Consider the following 22,076-nt stretch of genomic DNA (forward strand, 5'->3'; position numbering starts at 1 on the left):
AAGAACAAACCAACCCACCCAACCCCACCCATGGTGCGAGATATGAGACCACGGGTATTTGCAACCGTACCGCATGGTACTCTGCAGCGCTGCTTTGGTGATCGTGGGGCTAGGTAGGCCTGCCAAGGTCAACTGTTTTCCTTTGGAAAAACTTACCCCTGGTAAAACTGACCGGCCAGAGGGGCTGTTGTAAATAGGAGGCAAGAGATATTTAGGTCACTCAGGAAAAAATGCAAAACCATAGCTCCTAACCCAGCACATTCACAGATTCCAATTTTCACAACTGTCAAGTTGAAGCAAGTTTAACTCTCATTCAACAATACACTTGTGTTGAAGAGCCTTCACCTGCACCTTCCTTACAAAGGCTTACAGAATTGTGACTGCATTAATACTTGGGCACATTTTTTCCCCTAGATTAAAGGAAAATGTTGCCTTTGATAAAAGAAGTTGAGTTTTCTACACCCGAAAATGAAGTGAAGCAATCCAATCAAAAGTTATTTATCACAGCATCGATCTTTACTGACTAGTGAGTTTTTCAATATACAAAAATAATAGTTCTGGATTGATTTTGTTTCTATGTAGAAGAAACCCCCAACCCCTGCTTTCTTGAATGACATCTTTCATTTCTTCTTGGACAAAGTACTGAAATACAAAATACTATATTAACAATTTCAACAGAATATTTAGTAAAAGGGAGTAAAAAGTTTAATACTTTTTTAAAAAGCAACACCAGAAAGTGCATTAGGAGTAAAATCCAGGTCCATCCAATCATCTAGTCTGCAATATCACTTATTCATTTTCTCCTGTAACAAAGAGGTGCACATTTTTCTTGGACTGTATCATTTGAGCTGTGCGATCTATGCCAACCACTGCAGCCAATTTCTGAGCATCATACTTGGAGTAAAGCACAGTACAGGTCCAAGTAGCATCCACTCCATTGTCTGTGGCCTTCATCATATTACAAATCTCACTGTAGAAGTGGGAGTAGGTTGGTAACTCATAGAAAATGAGGTTCCTAATGCCTTTTATCGTATACCTGTAGCAGGAAAAAAACAAAAACCAAAAAAGTGACTTTGTTGCCCATTTTTACAAAATGTGCATGTTAAAACATCAATCTTATCTCAGTTCTTCCAACTTCCATTAAATTCAACGCACATTAGTTGTAGCTCAAGTCTACCAACCCCGTGTCATAGACTGAAGGCTGAACACAGATGGGGAATTTAAGGGGGGGAATATCTAAGACTGCCAGGCAAAATGACTTCCTCTGAAGTACACACCACCACCAGTTTCTGCAGTATTCAGCCTCTTTGGCTTGGATTTTAAGAGAGTGAAGCTTGATCAGACTGAGCCTCATGAAACTTTTCATATTTGCCAAAACACCTTCTGCTAATAGAAAAAACTGTTCCATTCGGAACTTCTGAACAGCTCCAGTCAGGACATAGCAGATTCTCCAGGTGGCCTCAGCTTGCTGTGTTGCATTATGGAACCAATTACATACCCTTTTACAGAATTTTATGTAATTATTGTGGCACAAATGAACACAAATAAAAGGCACGATGAACCCCATTTTGCAAGCTATATCATCCTGTCCTGACATCAGTGGAGCTTGGCAGTGCTTCCATTCCTGAATAAAGCCCTGTGCATACCAGAGTATTAGAGTCTCTGCAAGGGACTGCTGACAACATGCAAAAATTTTAAAGTCAACTGAAAAGCTCTTACTTCAGTCAAAGAAGTCCTCAGAGAGATCCAACAGATTCAAAAAGCAATATAGCCCATCTATCATTAAGGTCAGACTCTACTTCCAAAACAGCACACATGAAACTCAAAAGAAAACTTGGTCCACAATTCACCTTTTGTAAAAGTGGAAGCGCTCAGTGAACAATAAAAACTGCTTCTCTCCCTTAAGAAAGAACCGTCTTGCTCTACAGACGCCAGCCTTTTTAGTGTATTCACAAATGTGAGTAAAATTCAGCTCCTCTTTCTTGAAGTAATTTCGAAGACGCACGTAGTCAAAATATGATGGAACGTAAATGAGGGTGTGTGACATGATGGCATCACGGTACTCCGGCAAAACTTTGTCGATGAAAAACTGAAACCTCAGTTAAGAAAACAAATAGGTTTTAACCAGAGTTAACATTTAGCTTTCCAATACTGATATGACCTCAAACAGGAGTATCATCAGACCACAGACTACAGAAGATTTTGGCTACATTTTTCCTTCTCTAACTTCATAGGATTTCTACATGTGTAGAAGATAAAAGGCAAAGGCTTTATCAGTACTACACAGTTATGGTAGAGACTGGTATTCCTTTCCCAGACTTTATTCTTCAGTGCCTTTGGCAAGGAGAAGTTCACTATTCCCCTCCACCTGTGCAGAGCCCAGCCTGCATCTGAAGACTAACGAAGGTGTACTTCTGTGGTAAAATCACATTGTGCTCTGCAAACAGTATGCTCAACTAAATCCGCAATTGCAGTCATTAAGGCATAGCAAAATAGTCTGGAACACAGAGTACCTGGTATCTATTACAGAATTGACATTTTCAGCTTCTAGCCTCCGAAAAACATGAGGAAGCTGGACCACAACGTGGCTAATGGAGCCACTGAGTGGTACGTTGCGGACGGCCACCTGCAAGAAGAAAGTAGGACATTTAGGGAAGCAGCATTTCATAGGCAGCCACACTCCAGCCAGCTTTTGGCTTGTAACTCACATTTCCCAGCAGTGCACAAGGCTGCTTTTAAGAAAGCTCTAATACAAAACTACATTCATGTATACACATACCAGATCTGTTAAATATACATGACCACTGCTTATGCCCTGACTTACGTATATTTGAGATGGACAACTAAGGTTTTTACTTTTCCTGTTTCTGTCAAAGTAATAATAGTTAGTGCTTCTTATACAGTAGGAGAGGAAAAAAAAAAAAAAAGGAAGCAGGCAAACCCTCCATTTAACAACAAAATAAATAAAACAAGATAACTTGTGTGTTTAAAATTAAGAAAACACAAAATCTGATTTCTGACATGAAACAGCTACCCATAAAAGAAAAGGATCAAATAAGCATCGCTGCAAGAAGAGTAGTTCTTCATGCCTTTGGCACAGCATTAGAAATTGTCATGCAGCATCATGGAGATTCAGACTGAAATACTTGGGTAATGGAAATGACTGGCACACAGACAGTCTTTCTGCAACTGAGTTATGGAATTTTTCCATGTGTTGGGTTTTCTGTTCCTCTCCCCCTCCCTTACGCCAGTATTTAAAAGAAGGCTTTCAGCTCATCTGTGGACTCACCTGCCCCACGTAATTGAAGCAGTGTTTGTTGAAGACAGAGTTAATCTGGGGATCCTGAAGAGCGCTGAACAGCAGCGTCTGGCGGTAGTACTTGGACCAGTTACTGAGATTCAGCATTCGCACTCGGGAAAAGTCTACCCCATGGGAATCCAGAGGCAGCAGGTTAATGTGCTTCATCAGGTGCTACATAGAGAGATGGAAACACATCGCTACTGACTGACATCCTTGCACCCAGACTGCAAGAGCCTTAACTGCAGCGAGAAAGTGGGCAGGGACAAGCAAGACAGCACAGAATATAAAACAATAGTGATGTCCCAAGACATGATTGTCTGGAATTTATTGACCACAGCAAGAGTAATTTACTTGATTTCCCACCACAGAACTGAAAGCTACCATCTCTTTAGTCTTCTGTAACAGTAACCTTTGCTTCCAATCTTCTCCCATGGGGCAAGTATAACGGATTTGTTTGTATTAAAGTCAATGGTCCCAAGGTTTCTGAGCTAAAAGAAGCCCAAGTGCAGTTCCCATCGTATTGAGGGAGAGTTTGGGTGCAAGTGAAGCAATTCACCTCATTTTGGCCTCACTGAATGATGCTTAGGTCTGCCATCACCCCCACTGTATGGCTGGCAGTCACACCCAAAGGAAAAAACAGGAAACAGGCTCCAGGCACTCACTCCTTGGATATGGTGTAGGCTGACATGCTTTTCCTGGGACTCCCCAAGAAATAATACACCTTCTGGGCTCATTCAAAATGTACAGTAACATCATGCTGTCAGAATGCCGGGCCCAGGTACCTCAAAGGTGTTTCTATGTGGAAAAAACCCCAACCTTTCAATCTTGAAAACTTTTATTAACCAAAAGCCAAAAAGCATGGATACTACTGCATACTAGCCACAATCCAAGAGCTCTATTTTCATTACACATACAGGAAAATCTTCATACTGTTTAACTTCAGACATGACTAACGCTTAGTATCTCTGCAGTCTATCTGTCCAGAGACAAGCACCAGCTCCTATTGCTTTCTGGAGGAACCCGAATTAGGTTGTACAGATTCCTCACATGGCTGCAATCTGAGACACTGGGCAGTCAGACAGCTGGCATATTTTCTCCCAGATGTGATTAAAGGAATCATCATTATCTCATGCTGCAAGATAATTAAAACTGTCAAAAAAAAAAAAATCTCTGATTAAATATGCCACTAAAGCACCAAATACAAAGATTTACAGAGAACAGGTGCTGAACACTACCAAAATCTGTAGAAACAATATTCTTAGTATAAGGAAAATATCAGGGTGGAGGGAGGAAAAGGAACAAGCATACATGTCTGGAATCAAGTCAGTAAAAAATAGCAATGCTGCTCACTGCCAAAACTAAGTTCTGTCAGACTAACAAGACACAGTATGACACAAAAATGAATACATATGGAAAACGCACCAGAACATGTTCCCAGTTCTGCATCAGGTAAATATCTGCTTGATCAATTATGAGAATTTCTATTGATGATAGAAAATCAAAGTCTCTCTTCTTCTCCCCCTCTGCGCCAATAATAGTCCTCATACCCAGGGGAGAGGCAATGATGATATCCGATGAGTAAAATGGTGCATATAGCCTCATACTCTTTTGAAGAATCGCAACCCCTGTCCAACAACAACCAAGAGCATTTTCTTAGTTAACGTCAATTATCAACCATATTCTTCCAGCAGCCTCTGTAATAGTAACTCCCTACATTTCCTCTCCCTTAACACATACTAACAATTATAGCTGGACGAAACCAATCTGTCTGAAACTCTTCTTTCCATGAAAAGTGCTTACCCACCCCACCCCCATTTAACAAGCATTTGGCAGATTTTCATGACGTTCAGCAAACTCTTTCAGTAGTACTTTTTTTCCAGATTTTTCATAGCCTGGACAACATTTTTAACTGAAACACATTTTTTGTGATTTTCTGCTAAAAAGGGGGATAAGGGGGCTTATCCTTAAGAACTTAAGAAAAAAAATTAAAAGCAGAAATTATTAACTACTCCTTTCTCCCTAAATTCTAGACTTTAGTCTCTGCCATTAGGTACTATAGTAACTGTTGCCTTAATCTGTCAGGAAAAATTCAGTGTGGACCTCTTGACTATAAACTGCCTTTATTCACAGGGCCACAAGAGTTGCTAATAAAATGCAAAAGGAAAAGGTTCTTCATGTTGCAATGACTGAAAGCATGACCAGTCTTGCACCTTCCCCAGCATTGCTTCTCACACCACATGTTGCGGTGTACGTGCCGAACTAGCTTATGCATCACCTCTCATGTTAAAGAAAGGAAAAGGAAGGAATCAGAGGCGTTTGTTACCTGCGTCATAACTACATGGCAGCATTGCTAGGATCCAGTTTTCTGATCTTAAAAATCCAGGTACTCAGAACCATATTCAAACCACCCACTACAGTCTGCCCAACAAAGGTGTCTCTTCAACTTCTCTCCGTCTCTGTGTGAAGCCAACTATCATGGGCACAGCTGAAGGCACTTGCAAGAATTTCACACAGACAGCAATAGGGACCCCTCCCGCTATCTATTTTAACCCAATCATAAAAATGGAGGAAAAAAAAAAGGCACAATTGGTTGAATTTCCGGGAAGAAGGTATCACTTGTCACAGCATATACACAGTTTAACAACATCAAGTCTTTTTTCTGTCTAAAGATGTGAAAGGGTGGTTTTAGTAAGGCATAACAAATATGCTTTAAATTAGATCTTTGTGCAGAAGTAACAGGGTGTGAGGCACAGTAAGAAAGAATAATTATTCTGCTTCTATGATTTGCTTCTGCAAGTAACAGCACTGAAAGTTTCTTCAAGCATTTCTCCACACCTCATAAGCGGATCAAACAGACTGTGGTATGGGAAAGGACTGAAAGGAAAATTACTATGCTACTGAAAGTAAGATGCTCTTAGCCAGAGAGATATTCACTGGGGAAGGAAGAAAGACTGAGTGGGACCTGCCTGCATCCTCCACTGTATCATTAAATTTCTTGGGATGCCAATTTATCTTTCACGGGGCAATAATTTCAAAAGCCTCTGATCTGTCAAGTTAAGTTAGAAAAACTGCCTACTCATGATGGCAGCTCCAGGAACCAAGCCACCAGCTAATTCTCTGCATACTGAGTTACTAAACCAGCATGAGATTACAATATTATGAAATAGTCTCAAATGTGCTGCTTGTCCAACAGTCCTACTTGCTGGCTACCTCTTTGCTTTCATGAAAACAATGGGCAGCACAGTAGAAAACCGCTTTGCTCAGTACTGACCTTTAATTTTGTTCCAACCATTACTGATTACAAGAGACATTGTGAATAGGCTGATTAAACCCAAAAGATTTTTTTTTTTTAATAACATGAAAGACTTTGCTGCATAACCATGGCTATCCTCTTTAAAATGAGGTGTGGGCAGTCCTGCTACAATAAAGCAATCATTGCATTTTAAGTGATTCTGAACTTGATATGAAAATCCTTACTTTTGTATTTTCTCTTCAAGTTCTGGTAAGGCGAGAAAGACTTCCAGAAAAATCCAAGTTGCCAGTGCAAAACCAGCATGAATACCACAGAGCCTAGAGTCTCACCAGAACTTCCAGCCCTGATAGCTCCTAGACATTTAGGAAGAATTTGTTACTTCTCGGTTCTTTACAAGCTAAAAATCATCTGTTCAGTAGGTCGTTACCAATTCTGAAATGGTCGTCAATGTTGCCAGCAAAGACAGCTTCATAATCTTCAGGTCTTTTCAGGCTGGGAGGCTTCTCTTCTGGGTCAGAGCCAAACTCCCCTTTGAAACGCTTTTTATTACTTACATCTATTTTTCTTTTGTCATTCACTTCAAGAAGACTGATGAAAATATGCACAATTCGCAAAGCACATTCCCTGAAGGGCACTATCATCAGTACCTGCGTAGATCAACAGTTACAACAGAGTAACCCATAAAATATGAACACTCAGTTAACTGTACGTTAAGTAATTTTTTTGACTTACATCTGCCCCCACAGGGCATCCCAACAATCAAAACAAAACAATTCTGACATGCAGCAAGGAGGGAGGATGCACTGGGACACAATGTGCTCATGAACAGGTACTGGCCAGTAGCTCAGTTTGGTTCCCTATCTCACACCCAGGGTACCATTACAGGGGAACTGAAAACTAAGCATGTTCTCCTCTTCTGCCTATCCCCCAAGCAAGCAAGAGCTCCCACAATACACAGGGTCAATGGCTGGCTCCTGGAACAGCACTCTGAAATGTAAACATCTAACTGGGGAGTCAACACAGAAACAAAAGGCATTTGCCAGACGTGCAGCAAACACTGAAACCCAACTTTGAAATCATTCAACGGGTAGTTGGCACCACCAGTGACAAGCTAGCCCTAGCTGAATCCACCTGGTTATCAACTAGAGGATGCTGTGAATCCAGGGAGTCTTAGTCTGAGGCCCACTCCACCAACTATGACAGGTGGCCTTGACAATGAGACTGGGATTCCCTGACGTCTCCCAGGTACAGAAAGATCCTTCCATGCAGGCAAGTCCTTACAAGTGCCTAAGGACAAAAAAAATTTCTGGGACATCCCACATTGGGTGACAGCCTACCACTACCTGCACTAATACTGAAGACTGATGTGGAGGCACCTTTCTGTACCGGTAGATTTAGAAATGGAAGCAGGAAAAGGCGACGTGTCAGTGTGTAGTGATAGGGAGACAAAGAAAAGAAAAGAAACTCGTAGCTCAGCACAGAAACAGGCTGGCTAACAACCCTGCGCTCATGGCTTCTCACAGCGTATTTGCCCTGGCCATGGCAGATGACTTCCAGGCACGATAAAGGGGATGTGGAAATGCACATGCCCAGGAACATGTCACGTGAGAGAGCAGCAACAGAAGTAGTTCTGGATAAACTACCAGAACGTTTATACAGCCTGGCCGGACAGCCAGGGTGGGGAGGGGATGGGGGAATCACGGTAACAAAGCTCTCTTACCTTAGGTCTAGTGAGCCCCTGATCCCTGTAGTCGTCATTGTCAGTCCCTGGCTTTTGGTCTCTTCGTTTGGCATTGTTGCTGAGCACCTGGGCATTTGCCTTCAGAACATGGTTCAAGGCATGCAAGCAGTAAGCATGCCGGATTTCTTCTCCATTTGTTAAAGCATTTCTTTCTGGATAGAACAAGTCCCGGTATGTATTCATGATACAGAAGAGCTCTCTTTGTAACGGAGTAAAAGAGGGATCACTTGGTTTGTTGACTGAGGACAGAAATTGTTTATTCACTTTTGGCCAAGTGGATTCTAAAGGCTTGTGAAGATAAAGCTGTTTCACATCAGCTTCTTTGTCTACTTTCAAAGTTTTATGTTTCTCCAAAGTCGAAGAAAAAGTTAGTTGGCCCAACCTTGGCCACTGAAAAAAAACCAAAACCAAAGAGGAGTCAGATCTACCAAACTTAGTACACTTAAAAGCACATCACCACAGCTGGCAGTTTAATCAAGCTCATGAAATTTCAGAAATTATCTTTTCATAATACAAGTTGAAACTTTTTTTTCAATATGCAATTTCTTTTAGAATCTGCCAGGGTAAACAACAATAAACTTGAGCTCAGTAGATCTGGATGTATTTTGCAGTAATGTGTCTAGAACTGTCCTCATTTTACAGACGAGAAAACCGAGGAAGAGGAAGGATGTCATTTCTGCCTAACCCATCCAGCAAATCAGTGGCACAAACCAGGGACAAGAGGAGAACACTGGAGTCCAACTACGCTTATAGATCAGCCGCACTAAGGTATGTACTTTGTTTAAAAATGAAAACAAAAACCCATCAGGAACTAAACCCAGAAGTTGTGAATCAGTTACTAAATGCAATCTTGTTGGAAGTCTGTCTAATTTCGAGGGCAAAAGCTATCGGTGTAGTAGGGGAAAATTCTAAACATTAAGCCTTCTGCCATGCAAGTTGTCCCTATCTATCTCCGTCAAGTAGCTAAACCAAGTTAAGCAAAGATACATCAATGCATTGCTTCAGGTGGCACTGGTATTTTTGGCCACCATATTACAAAAAGGAAAAAAATAAAATAAAATTTAAAAAATCACAGCTTTCTCTCTGACTGACTAACCATTGGATATCTTCCAATGAATGTCACTCAGCATATGGCTGACCAGAATGCTAGGCAACTCTCCAAAACAAAATCAGATGTGAAAAAGTTAGGAAGCAAAGGTTTGTCTAAAAATGACTATTTTGAAAACCAATATTCTCTCTCAAGCAATGAGGTGGTTTTCTGGTACTGTAATTCACCTATTATTTCCAGTATTAACAATCTAAGTATTAAATTCCCCTTTACCAGCTTGTAAGTGTGTACAGAGATACAGCCATCTTGAAGCAAGAACGTGAAAGTGCATAACAAGTACTTTTAAGACTGTACACGGTCACCTCAAGTTCAGCTGCAGAGCACATGCCTGGCATAGTGCTGTTACCACACAGAAACCAGCCCTGTTTCTACCTGGTGTCAAGAGTACTAAACCTGTGGGTCTGGGACAAACTCTAAAGCTATGTTTTTCACATGTGTCACCATATGCCCACATAAGAGCAAACCGTAGATTTCAACTCTCGCTCAGCACTAAGTGACAAAAACACTTCAGCAACAACACAGTGACAAAATCTTGACAATTCCACTCCCAACAGCTAATAGCAATTATGAATCTACTTCACTCGTATAAAAAAAGAATTATTTTAATCCAGGCATCTTTAGGATCTCTAGATGGCTACAGAACACTGTTACCTTGCTTTGACTTGAACTTTTAGGAAGCGTAGACATTTTTTCTACTTCTTTTTCTTCAAGTTCTTTATCCATGTGCTGTTTAAATGGATCTATTTATAACAACAACAACAAAAATATCCTGAGAACTATTGTAGCTAATACAGGAAGCAAGTTTCAGAAAGGATTTGCAAATGAGACAAACAGTTTCCATGCTGGCCAACACCACAGTTAAAACTAGTTATTTCAAAGCAGTTAGAGATGAGAGAAAGGATGTCAAATTCTCTCTACAAGAACGGAGAGAACAGATTTGACAGATTGCTTTCAAAAAAAAAAAAAAGAGAGAGAAAGAAGCACTTATGGAAGTACTAGAACTTTCAGTCACAAAACAAATGTTGGACAGGAAAGCAATATGTAGTAGAAAACATTGTGGCAATTTTCTGCCTTAAGCTCTGGCACATCCGTCCCTTGCAGGTAAAATAGGCTGTCAATAGTAAAGACCCAAGTGAACTTACTGCCCTTCTTAATTTATAAACAATTTTGCCCAGGGCTTTGCACCTTTGGCCATTGATATGAATACAGTTTGTGATAAAGCAGAGTAAGATTAGGCGGGTTTTGGGGAAGGGAGGCAAAAATTGCCTGAAGTGAACAAAAGTCTCATTTATCTAATCAGCATTTCTTTTTGCAAAGAAAAGGAGAGGAAAGGAACTGTAAAATCATATTATATTCAAAGACACTGGCATGCACAAAGTCACATGCAAAGCTCCAAGCCGCTTGCAGCACAGCAGCGCTCACTGCATAAAGGAAACTAATTAGAGACCACTAGTGCTTGCCAACAGATATCCAGCTCACATACAAGTTATCCAGGCAAAAGTCAAGACATTCACTAATCATGACACTGTTGAGAAAATCTTCCCAGCAACGCAAATGAATAGAATATCATTTAATTGTAATACAGGCTCTCTCTTTAGCTGAGTTTTACTGATTCCAGCATTCGTCAGATAAGGTAGAGGGAATAATGTGAAGCATTTTCGGGAATTCTAGTGACCTCAGGACCAGAGTAGAAATTCATCCCCCTTCCTGCTATCTTAGGTGACTTATTTTCTGTGATAGATTATAAAGCCACTTCCAAGCTACAGGAACCCACTGAAAAGTAGTACATCATTTATAGGTTGAACAAAGCTGTTAGGATACTTAGCATGCAGTTGGAGAGCTACGGTTCTCATTAAAATGCAATGCCAACAGCCTAAGTAATATTCTCATGGTAACAAGAACAAGCTGTTTTTTCTATCACATGGCCCTTTGATGCTTCCACACATTTCATGTATCAGCTAGGCTGCCTCCCAGATCTAATGTCAGCTGCTGCTCCAAGATGACAAGCCAGCATCACTATGGATGCTACAAACGTATTTCTCTCTCTCAAACTATGCCATTTGCTATTAAAACCACAGAGCACGAAAAATGAATAGAAGCTCTGCAAGTGCCGATGTGTGGCATATCACTGAACGATCACATACCCGTGCACACAGTTATCTGTAGTACGCATGGTGGGATGACTCCAACACTGGAGCTCAGATTGCACCCATCAGCGCACTGCAGCATTGAGATTCTGGGCTGCACCCTTAAAAGATACCACAGATGCTCCACTGATGCCTCACGCCCTCCCGATCCTGGTGCAGTCGGGCTCCTCTGCATAACCTTCAAAATTCAGAGAGCCCTGAGCATTTGTCTAAATTACTGTGGCTGCCCCAAGCTTCCCAGAATCTCACCTCTAACTCCACTGAGTTGTGAAGGATGCCCTCACAGGTCAGCTTTGTGATTATCTCCTGTGCTGTCTGTGCCAAGAATATCTTCCATAGTCAAGCACAGGCTTGAAGGGCCCTTCACATTACACTAGCTTTTTAAACTACTCTTAAAGCAACAGAACAAGATAACACCCTCCACACACATTTCTAGTTCCTGATATTTCAAGCTTTATCAGTCATAACAGAAACTACACACGAATCCCAGTCCACAGGGGCTACAGAAAACAAATGGTTCAGCTAGACATCTGCATTAGCATTAAGCGTCCCTTATGGACCCAGATCATATGTGGGCAATACAATGAATAACGTAGTGGAAGAACTCAGAAGCTATACAGCGTATCATTAGGGTGTTTGATAATTTACACATTTACAGATACTCCTCTAGAGACAGATCACTAAACACAAACATACTGTGTTTTACCTTCTGAAAAAACTTGTGAAGAATTGCTGTCTCTCTTATCTGCATTGCAATCTCCACTCTCTTCTTCCATGAAATTGGTTTCCAAGCTAAATTCAGATTCGTGTTTCACATCAGTAAACTCCTCAATTACTCTATGACTTGGGTCACAAGAGGTATCTGCGCCATCAGCCTGCTCCTGCCCAAGCGTCTGCTCTGCTGTGTCTGTAGCTGTGAATTGTTAGAGAGAGAAATGGGTTATATTCTCCTGGAAAAGTTAGTGTCTATAGCTACCTCTTGCTAGCTAGGTTGTCCCTTTGAGTTACCAATTTTTTTTCTCCCAGTACTCTATCCAAAAAGATAGAAGTGGGCCTTGTATTCTACAGTAAAGAAGACTTTTGGCTAGCATGCCAAATGTTATGCAATACACAACGCAGGTTATTTCTTTAATTTTCTCTGGGGAAATACATTTGGGGAATATAAGTTTTAGTTTCCAAAGACCCCAAATAACTGAAAGTAAGAAAAAGTTGACTTCTCTCTCCCAGAATTTCTTTGCAGACTTCATGAATGAAGATGCCTTGTCATAAAGGAGGAGGTTTCCTTCCAATTTACATATTCTTTCCTCTGCTACAAGGCAAACCTTTCCCTCCTCTCGGTGGCAGCAGCCAAGCCAGATGCTGTGCGAGAGAACAGCTTGCGTCTCCCATGAGTGGGTGAGAACCCCTGGTATGCTGCTCCATGTGGATTTCCTCTGTGCTGCCGCACAAACAACATCTGAGGAAGAAGCAGTGGGCTGTCTGCCGGAAAATGAGCACAGCTTCCCTCTCCCCTGCTAAATCCTTCAGCAGTTGTTGCTCCCACCCACGCAGAGGCAATGGAGCAACAGAGTCTCCAAGCCAGAAGAGCACCCAGCCAACAAGCCAGTCTACACCAGGATCCTGGCTAAAAACATACGTTATTCAAACTTTCTAACTGAAACAACATTTACCAAAGCATGGGAAAAGACGGACTACCTTTTTCCTGCTCTGGTACATCATTCTTATCTTCTCCACCTCCATCTGCTTCTCCAGTCTCCTGGGACCCTTCACTGTCCACTTCTGCCTCACTTTCCCCAGCTTCTTCTGATTCACTTTCATCTTCCTCACTCTCAGACTCAGGAGAGGTCTTCAGGGTAGCCAGGAGCTTATGATATACAGAGACCTGTTCCACTTCAGTTTCTGAATCACTTTCTGCGCTCGATTTATCAGAATTCTCAGACTGGAAGGGAAAATGCAAGTGTAACAGCAACAACAGTAACACTCTACTAGGCAGCAGGCAAATACCCTCACCTCTAGTTCCAATGTTATTTTTTCCCTCTCCCATCCTACCCTTATGCAGATGCAATGGCATTTTTCAAAAATTGCCATTTTACGCAAATAGTTATGTTGGATACCTCCATTTGGATTTTGAAATCATCTTGGTAGACTTAGGCCAAAGTGCCTCATTATGCACTGATTTGACTTAGAGCACCGCAAAATTTGGTTATTTCAGTCTCACGTGAGTGAGTACACTTGATGTCCACAGACAAGGCATTTAGTGAACTGGCACTGGATTTTCCTAAGAAAACCCGACACAGAGCAAAAATTGCAGAAGGGCACACACACAAGGGACAGAACACACTGAAAATGCTTCTGGCTCTCAAGAAGGTAAGTGAAATAGCCATCAGTTGACAACTAGACCACTGGGGAGTCGGTCAGGTTTGGCTCTGCTGTAAAGCTCTAAGCTTCAAACAAACCAGACTCAGAGCCAGTTCTGTCCCAGGCTCGCACAAGCCAATGACAGCCTGCCAGGTTATAGGCAAAATTATAGTGAAACCAGGAGTATAAGCACAGCACCATTTACTCCTTTCTTAGTTCCTTTTGGCCACAAAAGGAAAAAAATCAGTAAATACGATATTAATGCACAAAATTGCTAAAGGAAACAAATGAACCAGAATAATTATTTTTTCCACACTGAAACTCTGAAGTCTTTTATTAATCTGATGATAAAAGGAGGTCACCAAATCCCGACTGAAACAGAAGTAAAGCACTGGCAATCTGAAGAAGAGGAATGAGCATTAATATATTCCTTCATTCAATAGAGAACAAAACATCTCCTAACTCGTGCAACACTAAGTTTATTAACATTATTAAAACAACTTAAAGCACGATTTACTTTTCACAGTGACTAAGTAATATGCAAAAAACCCATGAACAGCTATGGTGTTGCCTGCTGCTTCTGCCCTCTCATAGTATTACAGTTTTGAGTTAGACGCTGTAGAGAACAATTCAGAGCCACACAAAAATCTCATTCATTTTTTTCTCTTAAACACAGGTTTTCTAAAGGAACAACTTAATCAGCCTGAACAACTTGGTAACATGAAATGGTAAGTGTTTCACTTCACTCAACTACACAAAGATGAAAGTAAGGAAGAAATAAAAATATATTACCAGTTCACAGATTTGAGTTGCTTCTGGTCTTCCAGAAACCCTGAAAAGAAAGCACTGAAATATCTTACTTTGTCAATCTTGCTATACACAGGATGAAAGAGATGAGAGGGAGAAGGAATTGATGAGTTACACAAGTCTCAGAGAAGTTAAAAGAAAGCTTAAACCCCACACATCACACAATTTTCCCTAAGAAAACAGACTTGGCACTAACCCTGAGAGCTCACCCTCTCAGGTGATGCTACACTCCATATGTGAAGCCTAAATGCTCAAGCGTTGTAACTGATCAAGAAGTGAAATGTTTTAAAGTAGAATCTGGCTTTAATCAGAAGACGAGGTGTTAAAAGGAATCTAAGAAAGCTAACGACAAGGGTAGTTTGTACAACAAAGTTAGCCAGAGCAAGAGCCTACCTCTAGCAGGAAATATTGATCTGTGAAGTGGGAAAAAGACAGATACTACAGGAAAAACAGCATTAATTAACCAGCGTTGGGACTGCAGTTCTGCAAACAAGACACTGTACAAGCTGGGCTTAAACTAACCTCAACTCTTTCAAAAAGATGCGGAGCCTTGAGCGGGACGGAGTGTCACTGCACAGGGGAGGCACCGGACACTGCTCCCCGGCAGGCTGGGACTCTGCCTTCCACCCCAAGCCACACACGCCGGGGAGGGGAGGGGGGTTCCACACGGGGGATACACACAAACAACAGACCTTAACGCTATCTGCCTGCTACTAAGGGCACATAACTTTAAAACTGAACAGGTGACCCGACGGTGTCTTCCTCGCAGGCTTCTAAGACTTTACAGCAGCACCAAACGACACAGCATCTGGACTAAGCCGCTCATTCCTCACAAGTTTACGTGGGGGTCCAAAAGTACGGTGCCCTTTTTGACAGAGGGGCATCCCGCCGAGAAAGCCACGGTTCTTGTCACACGAGACCTTCTGCGCTGTATGTCCGCAGCCTTTGCCAGATCAGAGGGCCGTGGAGCAACAGGGGGAAAGCTGGAGTCCCAGGAAGCCAAGGGACCAGCCCGGCCTCCAAGCTGGACCCTAACTCGCTCCTCCGCTCTCCGCTCTCCCGCTTCTCACGGCAGCCTCCGGGCTGCGCAAGAAGACCTGGCGACGTTTGTTGCAAGCAAATCTGAGCCCAGGCTCCCCGCCTTCCCGTCTTCTTTCGGCATTTCGAGCTCGGGAGCGGCAGCGCAAGCTGCCGATGCGGCTCCCCTCCTCCCCTCAGGAGCCCAGGGAAGGCATGAGCGGCAGCAGCCGCTGCCCAGGGCCGCCCCGGGCTGAGCGGGGCTACTCGGGCTCGGAGCCCCGGGGCAGCCGATCCCGCGCCGGGGGCCGCGGCCCCCACGGCCGCCCGGCGCAGTCCCCGGCGGAACGGAGCGGCCCGGCGCGGGCTGGCTTACCCAAGAGGAAGGGGAAGGAAGGGGAAGGCCGGCCGAGGGGATCGGGGCTCCCGCTCGGGGCCTCCCGCACGCTGCGCCCGGCGGATCCCGGGGCGGGTGGCCGCTCGGAGCCCGCCCGCCCCAGTACTCACTTGTCATAGAAAGGGTGCTCCTCCCCGAACTCCCGCAGGTGCTTCTTCTGCTTCTTGCTCAGGCTGCGCAGCAGCTCCCGCCCGCCCCGCCGCTTCCCCATGCCGGCCCCGGCGCCCACCCACCCACGTGGGGCGCTCCGCCGCGCTTTACGGCACGCTGCCGTACGGCAGGCCGGGCGGGGCCCCGCGGCGGTACCCGCGTCTCCCCGGCAACGCCGGGGCGGGTGTCGCGCCTTCCGCCGTTGGTTCAAGCGGCGCCCGGGGAAGGCGGGACCGCGGGCCGGCTGGAGGGGGAGGCCGCGGGCCGGGTCCCGCTGCGCCGCCGGCCAGCGTGTGGCGGAGGAGGTGGAAGCGTCCCGCGGCGGGCGGCTATGGCTGCGAGCCTCGCCAGGGAGGTCAAACTACCGGCAGGGTCTGTTTGTCCCGGATTGCTTTCGAAAGCCACAGCGCCCCGAAAACGCGCGCCGTGACCGGGATCTTCGGGTTGGCCGTGGGGCGCTTCCGCCGCCGTCACAGTGGCGTGGCCGTCGTGATGGCCGGAAGCGGCAGGGGGGCGGACTGGACGCCGGCCGCACGGGCCGCCGCCCCGCTCCCGCCGGCGGCCGGGCCGAGGTCGCTCTGCGGGGCCCGAGGGCAGCCCCAGGCACGGTTCACGCTCCCCGGGGCCCTCCCTCGATCCCCGCCAGCCGAAGGGGCGGCCGCTACGGTCCCGGGGGGGGGGGGGGGGCGGGAAGCGAAGCGCAGGCTGCGGCCGGGGCGGGGGGGGGGGAAGGCGGTGAAGCCCGGCGGCGAAGCCCGGCGGGTTCCCTCCCCGCGCTGCGCCCGCCGGAGCATCGGGAGCGTCGCGTTTTTGCCGTCTGCGCCGGGGGATGGGATCAGGCGAGCGCAGGGCCTCCACACAAGCTCCCGTTTCTGCTCTGGAAACGGTCATAAGAGGAAGCTCCGAGCTTTATTCTCGTGAAGAACATTTTTCTCGTTCTCGCAGCATTACAGGTTAACGTGATGTTACTTCTGATCTCCGCTAGATACAGAACCAGTAATAACCAGTCTAACCTCCCTAAGAGGCCGATCCTCTGCACGCGACAGGGAACGCCACAGACGACGCTATTCGTGCAGACACCGCTTGAGTTACGGCGTCTTCCCGAACTGACCTGTGGAATGCGGTGCTTTGCTGAAAGCTACACGTTCTCTGGGAAAACCTCTACCACAAGGCTAGAGGAGAAGGAGGAAGAGGCCCAACAGAAGTCCTGAATGTTCAGACTGCTTTAATCGAAAAGGTAAAATCAAAAGCTCCAAATGAAATCACACTAAATTCTGGACCTTCCAACACCTTGCTGCTGAATCCTACTGAACGCTGCTCTAAGGGTGAAGCTTAAGGCTTTAGCGTGTTCAGAGATACACAATTCCCCAGAAACCACCTTACATTACGTCAACTAAGAAACTAAATTCAAACTCAATTCTTTGCCTTAAAGTTCCTTACATTCCTCATGTCCCCGTGTTTCTGCAGGATCTCCTCTGATCCTCAGTATGGAGGGGCTGCACACAGGGTTGCAATGCAGGACTCTGCAGGCTACGGCTGCTCTCCCTCCTGTAAAGTATGCACAATAGATTCCAGTTTGTCTCCTGGAGAAGATACCAGTACTAAGTGAAAGCAGGTAATTACAAACAGGATGGAGGCATGGAATATTTTGGGGGGAAGATGGTTTAGCAGCTGGTGACTGTAGCTTCCAGGTAGTCTGTCTTGACTTGAGGGCATCCATGCATTTGCCTGAAGCAAGCAAGCATGTTAATTGCATTTCAGTTGCACACAAGCCTCCAGGAGTTACTCCTGCGCGTTGGTAATACCACTGCCTGCCCGGTGCCTAAAACCAGTAAAGTTGGCCAACTTTACAGATAAACCCTTCTGGTGTGGAGGAAGTTGTCTTAATCCCAATCATTCTACTAATCCGGTTTACCGAGTACCCCGCAGCAGATGTACGTGAGCAGTAGTCAGCTGTGGCCCAGCAGTAGAAATTTCCTTGGTAGGCTCCGTCAAAGCCAACACGTTATGTAACAACACTGACTGAAAAAAACTATTTCCAACTATCAGGATTTTTTGTGGAGTTGGCAGCCATGCTCTTTAAGAGGAAAAATACTGCAAATCAACCCTACCTCTGTCAGAAGTGTGAAAAAGGAGGTTTATTTGTATGTTGCAATAATTGTTTCTTACTGACTTCTACAATTTGGCATTGGGAGACAGCAGGAAGAACCGGAGCCTTTGTTCAGAGCTGAACCATGAGGGCTCGGGAGCTTTTTGGGGACTGAGCTTGGGCACAACTGCTAAGGCAGTGAACAGCGTGAAGCCTGTGCATTCATCTATGTGTTAAAACAAACAGGGGAAATTACAGGAACTTGGTGGTAGAGGTGGTAAGGATATAGCTTGGATTCAAGTGTTGTTTGTACACGCTTTCAAAAATTCTGGCTATGATAATATTTCACACTACTTAGTTGAGTTTCATTCTGCTTTGTAATGTTGCCTTATGAATTAAAAATGTGTTAACCTTGTTCTTCTGTGATGCTCTGAATGCCAGCACTTGCTTCTGTGATCATTTATTCACGCTTCCTTTGACAATAACGGGAATGGTTTTCTACCAGTTTACAGAACTTGGGCCTGTAGCTTACCATCTACTGTCGGGCGGGAAGAACGCCGCGCGGGGGGCACCGGCAGGGCTCCCTCAGGTCAGCGGGCCCGAGCCCACCGCCATGAGCCCGGTCCCTCTGGTCAGCGGTGAGGGCCCTACACCGGGCCGGGCCGGCTGCCACCCGCCGGCGCCTCAGCAGTGAGAGCGCAGGGAAGCCCGGCTCAGCCCCCAGGTGCCGACACCCTTTCGGGGCCGCGTCCCTTTCCTCGCAGCGGAGGGCCGGTGGGTGGGTGGGTGCAGAACCCGCCGGGCGCTCTCGAAGTCACCCTGGCAGCTGGGAGCGGCCCTCGCCGCTGCCGGGTGATGGCGGGGGGAGCGCCCACCGCCCACCCTGGGCCCGACAGCCTGAACAAGCGTTGAGGAAAGGGAAACGCAGCGGGGAGCGCTGAACCGGAGGCTCCCTCCACAGCCTTTCCACAACGCGGTTTAAAATTCTTAAACCAAGTTGCTAGCTGAGCTTGTGCTGCTGAAGAATTGAAGTCACATTAACTTGCACTGGAGCTTCTAGTTGCTAGCATGATAACGCATGGCCAGCAGTGTTCTTTTTACAGATTTCCTATGCACCAGTGTCTTTGATTCCAGCAATAATATTGGAAAGAAAACCAAGGCAAAAAGCTTGGACTGTTTGTAATCTGTTCTGCTGACCCAGTTCTGTCAGCAGCCAGGATTAAACCCCATCAGCAGAAGTCTGCTGCTGCTACCTGTGTATCTTCAGCACTTTTATCTGCGTGACATGTTCCAGAGACACATGGTTTGTAAAAGCTGCTTCATTTATTTCAGAGAACTCTGCTAATCTGAACATAACAGATTCCTCGGTCCTAGCTTGCTGCCTTCATTCTTTTGTCTCCTTTCATTTATCAGTGCAGCAACTCAATTTTATCCTTTTCTTCATCCCCGCTTTTCTACTTCTGCTTTTGCCTTTTCCATTGTGAGATGCCATTTTTTCATTTTAGTGTATATTTTTAATTGGAATAAATGTATTGATCACACTCTTTTCCTATCCAAATGCAAAAATGGAGAGCTAAACTTTATTTGCCACAAGTTACTTACGCAGTGTAAGCTACACCATGGACTGCAGCATATAGCTTACAAAGTTGAATGCTCATTTATTTACTATACGCTGGTTTTGTGGCATATAATAAAGATACATAATTTAGGATTCTGGCTTGAAGCAATGTGAAGGGTAAGAGAGGAGTTCATTTCTTCCTTCATCTCAGTCTACCCTTGCTCTTTCTATACATCACTCCTTTCCTGGTTAGCAGCTGGCATGTACACAAAGGCAAGTACCTTGATGTTGCCTTGATGTGCTATTTGCATAAATGTAGAGAATAACAAGAAAATAAACACCAGTGAAAATAAAAAAGCAGAGCCAGACCAAATATAGTGTTTGGCAGCTGCTGACTTAAAATATAAAATGAAATTTTTATCACAAAAACACCCCCAAACTTTCTACTTACAGGCTACTTAACAAAACTGAAAGTTCTCAGCACAAGAACTGAGTGCCTCTGGAGCTGGCCATTTCAGCAGGCCAGTTCAGTTGCAGGACTTTCAGGATGTGGCATGATGTTTTTTGGTGAAAGAACGATAATGATGCTATTATCTTCTAAAGGGTAACACAATCACCCTTTGAAGCTAATTGGAGGTGGTATGCTGACCTACTGAAAGAGCAGGGCATGGCCATATTTAAGGCAACAGATTTTTAGAACTTCTTTATCCCTCTTTCTCTAGCTTTAATGATCAAGAAGTTATTCAGGCAAGTATTTTTTACTTATGTATGCAAGTTACTTGTTTATTCTTAAGCAAAACTAATTTAGCTAAGAACAGAACTGCTGGGTGCTTTTGTATTAAACAGCTGTTTTCAAATAGCTGTATTTAGCCTTATATTCTTATTTTGCTAATGAAAACTAAGTTTAGAAACTGCTTTGCCACTGCCTTTTTCTTTTTTTTTTTTTTTGCCAGCATGAGCTGTATTTTGAGTGATGGTGTTGAAAATCAATCTGCAATTCTTTTGACAATAAAATGGCCGATATGTTTACTGACACTCTAATTTCTTACACTGCGGTTACTGTAATGTATTGTTAATGTAAAAACCACTGCAATGAACTTGGTATTTGTTAAAGAACGACCAAGCTTACACACTGAAAAAACAGGGAATATGGAGAATAAGATAACATCTTAAATGTAAAGTCTCTTAAAATTTTAGTCTGTTGGGGGGGGGAGCATTTTAGAAAGATCCAAGCTACACTAACCACATAAGCTGCCTGAATCCATGTGTTGTCTATAGCGACATTAGCTTAAAAAAACCCAAACCCACAAACATTTATATAGAAGCATATATAATACAGTGGATAGCTTAACTGACAGCTTGGTAGACACGTGCATTCCAGCTTGTACGCCAGAAATAGAAAACTGAATGTGAAAGAACAGGGTGAAGACATGGCCCCAAACCTTCTGTGGACACCCACAAAAATGGATACATTCTTTGCCATCTTTCAAACTAGTTCTGCGGTACATCCATGCCCAGTTTGTTGAAAATGGTTTGGAGAGAGTATGTAAGGCCAGGTTCTCCTACCCTTCATACCCTGCATTGGGACAGGTTACTCAGTGTTTGAAAGTGAAGTAAAGGTATAGATTTGAATGAGACACTAGACAAAAGAGGAAAGAAATCTGCATTAGGACTTTCTCTGCTTTTGGGTGGGTGCCAACGTTAGGGAAGAATTTGTCCGTTTAAAACTGATCCTGTTTACTAGAATTCATTTTTCTCTCAAGTAGTTACTAAACTAATCTGTGTTTTCAATTTTTTATGTTCCCTCTTGGATAACACAGAATAATTGTTTTGGTCTGAAAGTTTCATCACTGCATTGCATTTGATTTTTGATGGCAAACTAAACCTTCTGCTCTTGAATTTCTTAGCAGCATGACCACTACAGGCTAAAGCAGCTCTTATCAGTTCTAGGTATCTGAAGTTGCTGTACGTGTTCGGAGTCTTGTTGGTGTTACTCAGTTACGATGTCACAGCGCCTCCATAATCTAGGTATTTTAACTTTCTCTAAGCAAAAGGTGAAACTTCTGTACTCTTAATGGCTTAGGGAAAAAGCCCTATGAATATTTTCACTAAGTAACATCAAAAAACCTATTATTTTGAACTGGAAACAT

The 22,076-nt window shown here is 44.2% G+C and overlaps 1 protein-coding gene and 1 long non-coding RNA gene across 2 annotated transcripts; one reads left to right on the forward strand and one right to left on the reverse strand.

The window, feature by feature from the left end:
• Positions 1-494: 494 nt before the first annotated feature.
• UTP25 (UTP25 small subunit processome component) lies at positions 495-16,394 on the reverse strand. Its single transcript, XM_052806554.1, has 12 exons — positions 16,240-16,394; positions 14,701-14,740; positions 13,246-13,489; positions 12,257-12,463; positions 10,055-10,143; positions 8,275-8,685; positions 6,982-7,201; positions 4,724-4,926; positions 3,290-3,472; positions 2,514-2,626; positions 1,851-2,096; positions 495-1,036 (listed from the first exon to the last, which is right to left on the reverse strand). The coding sequence occupies exons 1-12, from the start codon at positions 16,338-16,340 to the stop codon at positions 790-792; spliced, it is 2,304 nt and encodes a 767-aa protein (XP_052662514.1). The 5' UTR covers positions 16,341-16,394; the 3' UTR covers positions 495-789.
• A 635-nt stretch (positions 16,395-17,029) lies between these two features.
• Positions 17,030-18,783, forward strand: LOC128150395 (uncharacterized). The gene is made up of 2 exons (XR_008238051.1): positions 17,030-17,516; positions 17,747-18,783. It is a non-coding gene; the product is annotated as an uncharacterized LOC128150395 (long non-coding RNA).
• The last annotated feature ends 3,293 nt before the right edge of the window (positions 18,784-22,076 follow it).

The sequence above is a fragment of the Harpia harpyja genome, chromosome 13 (assembly GCF_026419915.1).
Source record: "Harpia harpyja isolate bHarHar1 chromosome 13, bHarHar1 primary haplotype, whole genome shotgun sequence".
Classification (NCBI taxonomy): domain Eukaryota; kingdom Metazoa; phylum Chordata; class Aves; order Accipitriformes; family Accipitridae; genus Harpia; species Harpia harpyja.

Bases quoted from the DNA above. Each gene is read 5' to 3' on its own strand.
- UTP25 (XM_052806554.1), bottom strand. From the start codon at position 16,340: ATGGGGAAGCGGCGGGGCGGGCGGGAGCTGCTGCGCAGCCTGAGCAAG. The intron at 7,202-8,274 runs GTAAGAGAGCTT...TGATCTACGCAG, and splicing joins AGGGGCTCACTAGACCTAAG to GTACTGATGATAGTGCCCTT. The intron at 2,627-3,289 runs GTGAGTCCACAG...TTCTTCTTGCAG, and splicing joins GCTTCAATTACGTGGGGCAG to GTGGCCGTCCGCAACGTACC.